Source organism: Ceratotherium simum, chromosome 16, assembly GCF_057802395.1.
Source record: "Ceratotherium simum simum isolate JZ-2026a chromosome 16, ASM5780239v1, whole genome shotgun sequence".
NCBI lineage: Eukaryota > Metazoa > Chordata > Mammalia > Perissodactyla > Rhinocerotidae > Ceratotherium > Ceratotherium simum.
Genome location: NC_141915.1, coordinates 46,486,334 through 46,500,159, shown reverse-complemented (window position 1 = coordinate 46,500,159; position 13,826 = coordinate 46,486,334). Strand labels below are relative to the sequence as shown.

The window sequence follows — 13,826 nt, the reverse complement described above, 5'->3', positions numbered from 1 at the left end:
AAGCTGTACGAAATTTAAAAAACATCTTCCTTGAAGACATGGGAGAACTAACAAGTTGGAGAAGAATTACTGGGCCAGGATCTAGGATAGGATGGAGCCCAGGAGAGCAGTTTATAGAGCTGCTTTCCCCCTGGGTGTGTTTGCCAATTTTGAAGAGTTAGCGAGGAACACTTTTGATAGCTTCGGTGTTTTTAGGGCAGTGTAACTATTCTGTATGACATTGTACTGGAAGATGCATGAAATTATGCATTTGGCAAAATCCGTAGTACTGTACAACATAGTAAACCCTAATGTAAACTATGGACTTCAGTTAATAATAACGTATCAACATAGGTTCATCAATTACAGCAAATTTACCACATCTTGCACTGGTGTGCAAGATGTCAATAATAGGGGAAACTGTGGTGGGGGGAGTGAGTATATGAGAACTTTCTGTATTTTCTGTTAACCTAAAATTGCTCTAAGAAATAAAGTCTATTAATTAAAAAAAAAAAAAAAAAAAAAAAAAGCTTGGGTTCTGCTCCAGAACAATGAATGATAATCTCTGGGAGTAAGGCTCAGAAATATGTGTGTGTGTTTTCTAAAGCTCCTCAGGACAATCTAATATATAGCCAAAGTTGAAAACCATTGATCCAGAGCTATAGATAAATCTCAAATAGGTGAAGTTGAGTGAAAAAAAAAGTTATAGACTTATATGAATAATATGATACTATTTATGCCACCTTTAAAAAACATAAAATAATTCTGTATATTGTTTATGAAAACATACCTATATTGGAAAAGTACAAAATATGAATGAGAAGAACACATGCTTACTTTAGGGTAGAAATTATCTTGAGAAGGGAGAGAAATGGGGTAAGAGAGGGATGCAAAGGGGGTTTCTACTATATGTTACATTTTCATTTCTTACAAAAAAGAAAAAGATTTGAAGCAAACATGAAAAACTCTTTAACATATGTTAAATCTGGTAGACAATATTTGATTATTTAGTTATCTGTGATTTCCCATGTTTGAAATATTTCATTATAAAATAAAAATAGGAATAGGGACGTTTCTTCCTCTGAGATAAGAAAAAGGTAGGTAAGAATTGATGACGATATAGAGTGATTTATTGGAGAGAGGAGGAGAGTAGTTAAGGGAAGTCACACTCAGTGGCTTTGATTTTTTCAGTGACTCATAAGTCAGGCTGTTTGATGAGTTAGTTGAGTTGGTTAAGAGTTCGAGGAAAAAGAAATGGGAAAAGGAGCTGAGTAAGAACCGACTTTGGTAAATGAACTTTAATTAAGTGGTCCAGTAAATGGACCGCAAAGCAGCTCTCAGAGTCACAGTGAGGTTGGAGTAAATACACAGGAAATAAGCCTGAAATACAAAACTAGACTCGAGGATTTGGAGTATTAGCTTTATTTGTACCATAGACTTGCTGTACTGATTTCTTCTGCTTGGTGGGGTTGACCCTTTGCTCTAATGAGTTATGGGAGGAAAGAGTTTCAGTTTAGATAAACTCAACTCAACAAAGGTGACAGGCAGGACCCCATTACCAGGCAGGATGTAGCCAAAAATAACCCATAATTAAATTCTGCACTGATGGAGAGAACTCTAGGTTCAGATAACTAGAAAAAGTGTCTCTTCAGTATCCGTAACTATTGCTTAGGCAAGAAGGTATCTCTTTTTGTCAGAGATAAATGGTGATGAAGCCCCTTCCTTAAATATCTGTTAGAATTTAAATTTATAACACTGCTTACCAGCCTGTAGAAAGCTTGCTCAGTATTTTTGAATACTTCAAGAAAAAAGGGAAAGCAGGAAGAAATAAGAGCAATCTCATCTAAGAGATCTTAGCTATGGCTCAGGATCTTAAGATCGTGGCAAAAACTAATCCTGGGACTTACCCAATAAGTTTCTTTAAGGCAAATTATTTACAGATATATCATCAGTGATCCACTGGTAGATATCCAAGAGTCTCAAATGAATTATTACTGTTCTTAACTGAGCATCCACATGGCCATGTTTGGTTATAATAAAAGGATCCTGGTAAAAAAAGGCAATGGTGCCTTTTACTGTAGAGGAGGAGCTGGCATACTGTGGCTCAAGGCCAAATCCAGCCTTCCACCAGTTTTTTTTTTTTTTTTTTGTGAGGAAGATTAGCCCTGAGTTAATATCCGATGCCAATCCTCCCCTTTTTTCTTGAGGAAGATTGGCCCTGGCCTAACATCCATGCCCATCATCCTCTACTTTATATGGGACGCCACCACAGCATGGCTCAGCAAGCGGTGCATTGATGCGCGCCCGGGATCCGACCCTGCAACCCCCGGGCCGCCGCAGCAGAGCGCGTGCTCTTAACCGCTGAGCCACTGGGCCAGCCCCTTCCACTGGTTTTTATAAATCATGTTTTATTGTAACATGGCCATACCCACTCATTTCTGTATTGTCTCTGGCTGCTTTTGAGCTACAATGGCAGAGATAAGAGGTTTCAAAAGAGACTATGCAGACTGCAAAGCCATATTTGCCAATCACTGCTGTAGAGGATGCTAGGTAACCTCAAGTGAAAAGGTGATATTACCATCTGGAATTTATGGTTGTTATTAAGTCTTACTATCAGGAAAGAAATTATTACTAATAATTTTGGTCATAAAACATTGTATTAGATATATTTCTAGTACTTTGCATTTTATAATGTACCTTTTTCTATATATCTTATATCTATGATCCTTACAACACTCTTGAGAGTTAGATATTGTTACCATTTTACAAATGAGAAAACTGAGACTACTTAAGTGGCAGAGTCTATACTTGAAACCATGCTTTTTGATTGACGTCCAAGAATCCTTCTTCTACTCTTCAGATGCCTACTTACAGCACTTTTTCCACCCGGCCAATAGTCCTGCCCTAGTAAGAAATGTTACAGGGTTGACCAACCAAAGAAACATTTTAGAGGGCAGCCTTTAGGGAGCTAATCGTGAGTACTCCGAAATCTCCAGTAACTAGACTCAACCCAGTGAAATACCCTGCATTACAAATTGGATTTAAATATCTCTGGCCACAATGCACAAACATCCTGCTTTCTTTCCATAGATTACAAAGAAATCTAAATGGCAATTAGAGGATTACAAAAGAATTATAGGTGCTCAACATCATTGGTCATTAGGGAAATGCAAATTAAAACCACAATAAGATACTATTTCACACCCACTAAAATGGCTAAAATAAGAAAGACAATGTCTAACAAGTATTGGCAAGGGTTTGAAAAAACTGGAACCCTCATACATCGCTGATGGGATTTCGAAACAGTGCAGCCATTATGGAAAACAGATTGGCAATTCCTCAAAATGTTAAATATAGAGTTACCATATGTCCTAGCAATTCCATTCCAAGGTATATATCCAAGAGAACTGAAGACATGTCCACACAAAAACCTGAACACTAACACTGTGAATATACCAAATGCCACTGAGCCGTTCACTTTATTTTATTTATTTATTTTTTTGTGAGGAAGATCAGCCCTGAGCTAACATCCGTGCTAATCCTCCTCTTTTTGCTGAGGAAGACTGGCTCTGAGCTAATGTCTATTGCCAATCCTCCTCCTTTTTTTTTTCCCCCAAAGCCCCAGTACACAGTTGTATGTCATAGTTGCACATCCTTCTAGTTGCTGTACGTGGGACGCAGCCTCAGCATGGCCGGAGAAGCAGTGCGTCGGTGCACGCCAGGATCCGAACCCGGGCCGCCAGTAGCGGAGTGCGCACACTTAACCACTAAGCCACGGGGCCGGCCCCTGAGCCATTCACTTTAAAATGGCTAATTTAATTTTAAAAAAATTTAAAAAGGGAAAAATCTGTATGCCAATGTTCATAGCAGCATTATCTACAATAGCCAAAATGTGGAAATAACCCAAATGTCCAACTGGTGACTAGATAAACAAAATGTGATATATCTACAAAATGGAATATTATTTGGCAATAAAAAGGAATCAAGTACTGATACATGCTACAACATGGATGAACCCTGAAAACATTATGCTAAGTGAAAGAAGCCAGACACTGAAGACCACGTATTGTATGATTCCATTTATATGAAATGTCCAGAAAAGTCAAATCTATAGAGACAGAAAATAGATTAGTGGTTGCCAGGGACTGGGGGAAGCATGGGGAGTGACTTTAAATGGGCACCAGGTTTATTTTTAGGGCGATGAAAATGTACTAATAGTGGTGATAATTACACAACTCTGTAAATACACTAAAGATCATTGACTTGTACACTTAAAATGGGTGAATTTTGTGGTATATAAATTATACCTCAATAAAGCTGTTAAAAACAAAAAGAATGAAAAGGACTCCACAGCCAGCTAAATATCCAGAATTACAGACCCTCAATCTCATATTTTTAAGATGAGTAATGACATTATATGCAATTTTTCATCAATAAAGATGAAATAAGGGAAATTCAAAATTAATTGAAAAGAAATATAAATTGGACTTATATGTAACTGCTGATTGGAAGTTGTAAGTCGTACTGGTTATAACCATAGAGTCTGTCTTTGCCGTTTCATGACCCTCAGCTGATGGGAACTGAGAATTTTAGCAGTCTGGGAGAAGCTAACGCCTAGCAACAGGGAGCACTCTGCATTGAAAGGACCCTGAAAAGTGCACCTTCAGGAAAACCATAGTCCAAGTCTACATTCTTCAGTTCTCAGTCGTGTCATCACCATATGCTGTACACCCAAGTATTTATGGCCTGAATCACACATGGAGCCAGTCTTATCTCAGGCAACCATGTTGTCTGCAGCAACATAAGATAAAACTGTATCAATGACAGGAATGTATGGTTTAAATGTAGGTTTCCATGTACTGGATAAAGTCATACCGGGTCAAATGAAACTTGAGACTTCAAACTTCATATCATTTATCTGTTAAAGTAGTGTTTATTTTATGGTTCAGGAAAGACAGCCATCAACTTCTTTGCATCTGATCCTAGGCAGACGGTGATGCTAAAAGCTTACATGTTTAAAGCGGTGATGCTTAACACTTAAGTTACTTTCTTATCTAACTGAAGGATAATGATCTTAGAGTTTGTAGAAGTAGTAGATACTTTTCGGTCCACTTGAAATTGGAATGAGACACGTTGCCTGTTATTTTAGTCCTACTCTGCTCCCACTAAGGTCACTGAGTAAGGTCATTTTTGGTACAGTGATTTGTTAGATAAGACATTTATGATTCAAATAAAGGACTGTGGGTTTTACTTTTGTTTGATGAACAGGCTTCTCTGGCTGTGTGCTTATATACTGGGAAGAATTTGCTAGGCTCTTGGAGTTGCCCTTAATGCCATCTTTCTCTCTGAAGAAAACTTTTATCTGTAACAGTATCCCTTGGGGGAAGTCCAACACAGAGAACTGTTCAAGATATCTATATTTCTCAATAATGAGGCAGGAAAAGCACTCTGAAGAGATTGTAGGGATTGGAGGTAGCAGATGCAATAGCAAACTGTGGGGTAGAAAAACCAGAACAAATTTCTTCCTCGACGTTTGTGCTTTACCCCATAACTGCTATCTAGACTATAAATTCCTTGAGATTAGGGACAGTATCTTTTTTGCTTTTGTATCCCTACTACCTAGTACAATGCCTCAGTAAGTGTTGAATAAACAAATGAACTCATACATGTGCAAACAGATGGATTATGTGTCCTCCTCTGGGTCCTCCATTTCAGCCTTGGGAATGTTGAGAGAGAGAAGCTGGTGCTGTAGACTTCTTAAAAGTTTTGAAACTACTGGGAGAAAAACTGGGATCATAATTTGAACAGAGAATGGGGGAAGTGGCTCAAAGGAAGGTTATAGCTGGTTCCAGATAAATAGTTCGAAAATCATAGCACCAGGAATATTAAAATCGTCATAAAACAATTATAACAAAATTGAAAGAGTAACTGCTTTCGTTGATTTTTTTAGACATTGTGAAAACCTGCAACCGATTGCTACAACATGACTGTCTTCAGGAGATGGTAGGTCATATATGGAGTACACATGTATCTGTATACCCACTTCTTACCTAAATGATTATGCACGTACATTTCCTGGAAAGCCTAGCAATCCACTAAACTGGGAGAGGACAAATGTGGTTTTCTTTCCAAAGGCCTACGGAGGAACAGGCCATAAATTTTAGGAGATGGACCAACTTTGTAACAAATTAATTTTAGAAAGCAGGGACTACACTGAGATAACAGTAGCTTCATACACCCTGTGTTAAGGAAAGACTTCTGGAGATGAAAAGAAAAAAGCCTTCAGCTTCTCTAATTACCTTAAAAATGTGTGCTTTGAGGATGTGATGTCCCAGTTCAATAGTCTGCTGTCGGTTTAGTTTTCCCTCTTGGCGGGAAAACCAGAAGGCAAGTAATGTGTGTCCACTCCTGCAAAGAAAAAGAGACTCATTTTAGAAATTCTAATGCCCCAATTCTGCTTTGGGTGGGGGACTGTTCAGGTTTACCTATACCTCTAGCAAAACTCTGTCCCATTCAACCAGTTTCTTAGGGAAGGGCACCTGCTACTGGGCAAATAACCGGTATTGAAAGGTTCCTAGCTTTTGCCAGTCCTTTACCCAAATCACATGTGTGAGTATCACAAAATGTCATTTCTAGTTGGCTTACACCCATCCCACACACAGAAGGCATTAAAAGATTTTCACTTTTATTTTCTGTCTTTGTCAACTCCTCTTATTTCACCCAGGCTTTAAATGTCACTATTCCTCAGGATCTCATTTTTGGTGCTAGTCTGTCCTCTCTCTCCATTAGCTCATCCATCCTCAGAGCCTTTACCGCCACCTATATCCTATATCTTTTCTCTATCTAGTCTTCTCAGCTTTAGACGAATACACATCCAACTATCTATTGGATTTCTCCACCGGGAGGTTCTATAGTACCTTAAACTCAACATGTCCCAAACCAGATTAACCATCTCTTCCCCAAATGAAGTTTTCTCTGATCAGCCTCTACTTTTCCCTGCAGTCGAGAAAGGGGAGCACTTTCTCTTTGGTACTACCATTATAGATTGTATATACCTCTAGTACAGTATCTACCACACTATTACATGCTCTCTCCTGTACTAGACTATAGGTTTCCTGATGGCATCCATCCCCGACTATCTCCTTGCTAACAGCTCCCTGATCTTTTATGAGAGAAAACCCCTTTTTTCTGCCTTTGCATGTTGTTTTATCTGTCCATGGCACCCAGAACTGCTGCAGCCCTGCTGTAATCATGTGATCAGCTTGCCTGAAGACAAAGCCAACAGAAGGGCTAAGCTAAGAGAACTGCAGAAAAATAGAGCCTGAACTCTGAATCTACAGCACTAGAGGTGGCTCTAATTTTAGACTTACTGTTATATGAAGTAATAAATTTCTTTTTTGACCATTTGGAGTTTTCTGTTTCTTCCAGCTCTAAGCATCCTAATGATATACTCCTTTAAGTGTGAATGTATGTTATGTATATATGTGTCTGTGTATGTATGTAAGATAAGTGTGTATAATAGGGTTCTGTATATTTCTATTTACATTCTGAGTTTCTGTTCTCCAGAGTGCCTAACAGAGTATTGCATATAAGAATTCTCAATGAAACTTTTTGGAGGCAAGAGAAAATTAGGCATTAAAGAAAAGACACTGGATCACCTTCAGATGCACGTTCTTACCACATGTGCTCTAGCCTGTAGAAACTGTGGACACTTAGAACTGTCTTCCTACTCCTCACTAGGTTAGTGGTCAGCAGAGTTCTGTATGCCACTGGTAACACAACCCTTTTTCTCCTTTCATGTGGAGTGTCATGGAAGAGGGAAATGAAACCGTTATCTCAGTTTCAAGTCTAATGAATTAATCAAACAGAAGGAAAAAGTAGCAAGTGAATTTTTGTTGGTGACATTTCCCTGAAAGGAGGCCCGAATGCCTACTGGATGATTTTCTCTCATACTGAACACTGGCTACTCTGCAAGGTTTAACATTTGAAGATACCTCACACCAAAGTCTGAAAACCAAACACGTTCTTTATTTCTTGTTTTTTTTTTCAAACATTCAGTAAAGAACCTGGAGAATAGAGAATAGGACAGCTCCCATCTTACATAGGAATCATCTTAGAGAGATTTCATTCCAATAAGACTTTAAAAAGAAATTCTACCATGTTCTAACCTTGAGCTTCACCGAACTTCTGAATTCTGGTGGATACCATGCCACTTTCTTTGACTGGATAAGATAAGCCATAATGGAAAGGAAGTTACTTAATCGAGAGAACGTCTCAGACAAGTGTAGCCTGCATGGAATCATCATTATCATCTGAAGGTATGAGCCCAGCGTCATTTCACGCTCACAAAACCTGGGAATTGCTACTGAACATTTATTTATCCCTTGAAAGCCCAATTTAGTTAGCAGGCTATTTTAATACAGCATAGGTAAGTTAGAAGATAATGAGAAGCATATATAAAGTGCCCTTTCTCAAGTTCTCAAAATTCTATCCAGTTAGTAACACTGAAATTATTTTAGTCTCCCTGATGTAAGAATTATTACTTTAAGTGACTCATCCATGGTTGTACATAGTGAATAGAACTCCTGAATACAGGCCTCTGATCCCCTACCTATGCTTCAGACCACTAATGAGAATCTATGACTACCAGGATTAAGGTAAAAAACTCATGTCTGAGAAGGAAATGTATTTTCAGTTAGACACAGAATTGACTTGGCCCTAGTGCTTTCATTTTACTACCATAACTAAGAAATCCTGGTAAAATGCTTGCATTTCTCTAGCATGCATTTCAGCTAGCAATAGATGATAGTGCTTGCTTTGTTGTTGTTGATTAGGCACTGAGGAGAAACAGCAAGCAATACAGGTCAAAGAAAAGATGAAGATGACAACTGTAGTTCATTTCTTTTTGGATACAACCATATTACATTATTTATAAAAGAATGGTTTTGATCAGTTCAATGGACTCAAAGCTTATGGTGTTCAGGACACAAATGGTAATAGCAATTTACATTATATGCTGGCATTTCCATTTGTACCTTACTGTTCTGATAAAATATGGTGTCAGTGGTTAACCTATAGTCTGAATGTGTTATATTACACTTGTCTATATTTATTTCTAGTTTTCTTGTCATGTGCTCACTCCTGAACCTCATTCCTTTTGACTCCTAGCCTCACCGTTCTCTAAGATCACCAGTAGCCTCTTAATTGGTTCTCTTTTAGCCTTTGATCTTTCTTTTTATTTTCTCCCTCCAGCATTAGGCCCTATTGACTATCTCCCATGAAACTCTCTTCTTTTGACATCTGTCACATTTACCCTGGTACTCTCTCTCCCATTTCCTTCAGTGACGTATTCCCCATTTATTCCCCATTCTTAGGTAACTCTCATCTAGTCTTCTGGTTTCAACTCTTACCTTGATGTGAATGGTTCCCACGGTGACATCTCTAGCACTCAGATATCGTTTTGCTTCTCTAACTGCCTGCTGGATCCCTCTAAGTTCAAATGACAATTCAAATGACCTGTCATATGACACTGTTTGAAGGTGAAGCTTTCCCTCAAAATCAAATCCCCTAAGACTTCTTTTTTTTTTTTTTTAAAGATTTTATTTATTTTATTTTTTCCCCCCAAAGCCCCAGTAGATAGCTGTATGTCATAGCTGCACATCCTTCTAGTTGCTGTATGTGGGACTCGGCCTCAGGATGGAGGGAGAAGTGGTGCCTCGATGCGCACCCGGGATCCGAACCCGGGCCACCAGCATTGCAGCACGCGCACTTAACCACCAAGCCACAGGGCCGGCCCAGACTTCTTTATTTTTAAAAATATTGCCAGCCACTCAGGTACAAGACCCAGCAGTTGTTTTTCTCCTCCCTCTACCCTTTCTCTCTTGGATAATTGCAAGAGCCTCATTCTCTCCACTGCTCCTGGGCCCATGCCAATAATCTACATTGCAGAAGGCTGATCAAATTCTGTTCAAAATTCTTTAATGGCTTTACATTTCCTCCTATACATAATCTAAACTCCTTAGCATGGTATTCAAAGGCTCTCCATAATTTGTCCCTTGTCTATTTGTCTGTCTTTACCTACTTTTCTTGTACTTCTAATTTCAGACTGACTAAATTATTTCAGGTTTTCAAACATGTCTTCCCTCTTCCTGGAATTCTCTTCCCTGTTTAGTTCATTAGGCAAACTATTTCTCATTCTTCAAGTCTCAGTTCACACCATCTCCACTATGAGGCCTTCCCTGGTTCCCCCAGACAGAGTCAGGGGAGTTTCCTTTAGCTTCTTGTTGTACGTGGTACACATTCTCCATTACAGCACCTACTGCAGCATGCCGTGTTTGCATGTCAGTCTTCCCACTAGACTGTATTGAGGATAGAATCTGTTTTTTTTCACATATGTACTTCTAGATAATAGGAATACATATTTGCAGAATGAATGAATAAGTAATAATACCTTACATTTGAACAATACCTTATGGTTTTCAAAATACTTGAACACTTTTTTAGATTCTCACAAACACCTATACTATAGACTTATGAGTAAGTATTACTCCTAATATTATGGTGGAAGATTGACTGAGACTTAACAAGACTGAAGGACAGATCCTAGTTCACATGACTAGGATGTACAAGAGATGGAATGAGAACCCAGGGTCTTCTGAAACCTAGTTCCATTACCATACTGACAAGATTAGCAACTTGGTTTTCATTTCTGGGCACATTTGTGTGAAAAAGTCGACTGATGTAAAGAACAAATTTATTTGTATAGCATAAACTCTGAATTCTTACCATAATTAAAATCAGCAACTGTTAATTCTGATATTTTTTGATTGGCATTTTGGGAGAAAATAGTTAAGAAACAGAGAGAGCCTTACGGTGTGACTTGTTAGCCCTGCAGTTAGGCATGACTGAACATAACTATGTTTTCCCTCTATAATTTAAGATGATGGTAATCAAAATCAAGTTTAATGTGGGTTCATATGTGCTTATAAAGACCAATGGTAGAGGGCAGTGGTGAAGGCAGAAGAATTATTTCCACATAGCTTATATAATGAGATCACCTTGTGATTCAAAGTAACCCTGTGGATTTCCCTGCTTGCATTCACAGTGCTGCCTCTTTGTCTCTGAAACAAAATCAAATAGACCTCTGCTCAAATTCTAGTTCTGTCACTTATAAACTTTATAACCTAGGACAAGCTATTTAACTTCTCTGTAAGACAGGGACAGTAATACCTGTGTCTCAGGACTGTGGCGGGAATTAAGTGAGATATATTAAGTGAAATGTATTTTACATTTCTTTTGTATCCTCCCTAGTCACTAGCATAGTGCTATACTAAAGGAATGAACATTAACCAGAAATGACTTTTAAACACATTGGAAGATGAATGTTAAAGTGAATAGAACTTTAATGTGTGCAGCAGGGTGAAATATGATATTCTATCCTCAACCCCAATCCTTACCTCTCCACACCTTGCCCCACTACCTTTATAGCCAGAAGGGAAATCCACGGATTAGGGAAAAATTATTGGGTACAGATGTCATTAACTGTCAGTCAATGCAGGAAAACTTGGTAATATAACTTCAGGCAGAGAGGAGGAATAAGAACAGAGCTCACTGGTCCCTAAGAAGTAAAGTAAAAATTAAGCTAACAGGAGGAATATAAATTTCTTATGTAGATCAGAGGTTTTCAGGAGGATCTTAAGCCTTACATTCAAGGTATATTTGATTTTAGATATTTTGAGAATCAATCACAGGTCAGAGTTGAAGATTCTTCCCACAGGACTGTTCCCTCTCCCCTATCCTGGATATATATGCTCTGACAAAAGGCAGAGGAGGCAGTATCCAGAATAGTAGAGGGTAAATCCTACTTCCATTCTCATTAGCAGGCATCAGCAGCCCCTTGATAATGTATTATTGTAGACAAGTGATCTACTCACCCTTGGCCAACTATGGATTAGAAAGCAGTGAGGAGCTACCCTACCCTTATATTGTTTCCCTATAACTCAGGAGTTCAGAGCTATGGAGTCTTTTAGAGAAAAAACTCTTTCTAAAGCAAGAAGCACCCTCTCTTTCCTCTGCCCATTTAACAGTTTGGAAGTTGGATAATAGTTGTTTTACACAAAATATACAATGACACTATGTTTGTTTTTCTAACAGATTTTCATTTAGCACCCCAGGGACATAGCTAGTCTTAAAGTTTTTATTGGTAGTACTGGAACATGCTAACAAATGGACTTAAATATTTTCAGCATGGATGTTTTCTCCTTTGTTCTTGTCATAGACACTAATGCGTAGTCACATAGGTTTCATTAGCTTTTGTGATGACAAACGCGATATATAACACAATGTTTCAGAGAAACAACACTTAGGTGTTTTGATATTCTTCTTTGTGGTGCTCCCATGTGATCAAGTGGTATAGTTAGAGCTAGCTGTCAAGGAATTGCTTACAATCTAAAGCCTATCTTATAATTTGGGCTGAAATAATGTGTGCTGCTGTGGAATGTCTTTATATTATAGAGGTAAATGTGGGGAATTATTTAGGGAGACCTAGTGGGATTAGAATTATGTGGCAGAGATGGCTAGCTGCCTACAAATGATTTGTGCTCCCTTCCACAATCAAAAGTTGTTGCTGGGAAGTGGCTACTTTGCCAGGGACCTTGCATTCACATTCAAGTGGGGTCATGTGACTGAGTTCTCACTGATGGAATATAGGCAAAAATTATATTCATCACTTCTTACCTGGCTCAGAAAAATCTTCTCCTTTGAGTTTCACGACCTTACTTTCTCTTCTTTCTCCTTCTAACTCTAATATTACCCTCGTAAATTATTATTTGGCTCATCATTTTCTTCTAGCGCTTAAATGTAACCATTCTGTTTTCATGCTTTTAAACTTCCTGTTTTATATACTCTTAACTTGGGTGATCCCGTTTAGTCCTATGGCTTCTACTGTTAGTTATTTGTTGATAACTCCCAAAATCTATAACCCTGTGCCTTGAGCTTTCTCTTTTCCTATTTTCCAAAGTCACATTTCTAAATACATTTGTGCATCTTCCCTTGGAGGCAATTCATTATAAACAGGTCCAAAATAGGACTCACTTTCTCCGCATAAACCTGTTCGTCCTCCTGCCTTTGCTCATGCTAGAACTCCTCCTCCATTAAGAATGTTCTATGTTGGTCAGTAGCTTCACTATCCTCCACCATTCAAAATAAGTTTTGAAGTCATTTTGATCCCTCCATCCTTACCTTCCAAACACAAAAAAAGACCAAGTGCTTCGGAGTATCTCCAAAATGCCTCTCCCACATTTACGTTGCTCTCTATTCTCATATTGCAAGTCTTGACATTTCTCACCTAGACTATTGCTATAAATGTCATAACTAGTATCCCCACCTGCAGTCTCTCCTCTTCTTCAACCCATCTTCCCTACACCGCTTGTCAGAGCTATTTTTCACATCCTCCGAGTTATCTGATCATTGTCTCTCCTCTTCCTCAAAAAGTTATAGAGACTCTTTGTTATCTACAGAATAAATTGTAAAGTCTTAAACATAGTATTCTAGGCTTTTTTTCCGAGTGACACTTCCTATCACTCTTTCTGACCATGTGTCTTATTCTCTATTCAGTTTCTCACAGTTCCCCAAAGGCATTTCATATCTTCACACTGCCCTTTGCTTCTGCTCCTGTTACCTTTTCTTGCCTGCCTACAGTGCTCTCCCACTCCAGTGCTGCTTAATGGAATCAACTCATCCTTCAAGGCTGAACTTGAATGTCACCTCTGCTGCAAAGTATTTCCCCTTTGTCTAGGTTCCAATGGGATTTGGTACTATGGCACTATTGTTGGTTGCTATGGGTCTGA

The 13,826-nt window shown here is 38.6% G+C and overlaps 1 protein-coding gene across 8 annotated transcripts in view; it reads right to left on the bottom strand.

The window, feature by feature from the left end:
* TANC2 (tetratricopeptide repeat, ankyrin repeat and coiled-coil containing 2) overlaps positions 1 to 13,826 on the bottom strand; it is a 402,214-nt gene that overhangs the window by 41,308 nt on the left and 347,080 nt on the right. For all 8 annotated transcript variants that reach the window (XM_087441368.1, XM_087441370.1, XM_087441371.1 and 5 more), the window contains one exon: positions 6,279 to 6,387. In XM_087441368.1, coding sequence (XP_087297494.1) covers positions 6,279 to 6,387 — 109 coding nt within the window. The remainder of the gene's footprint in view (positions 1 to 6,278; positions 6,388 to 13,826) is intronic.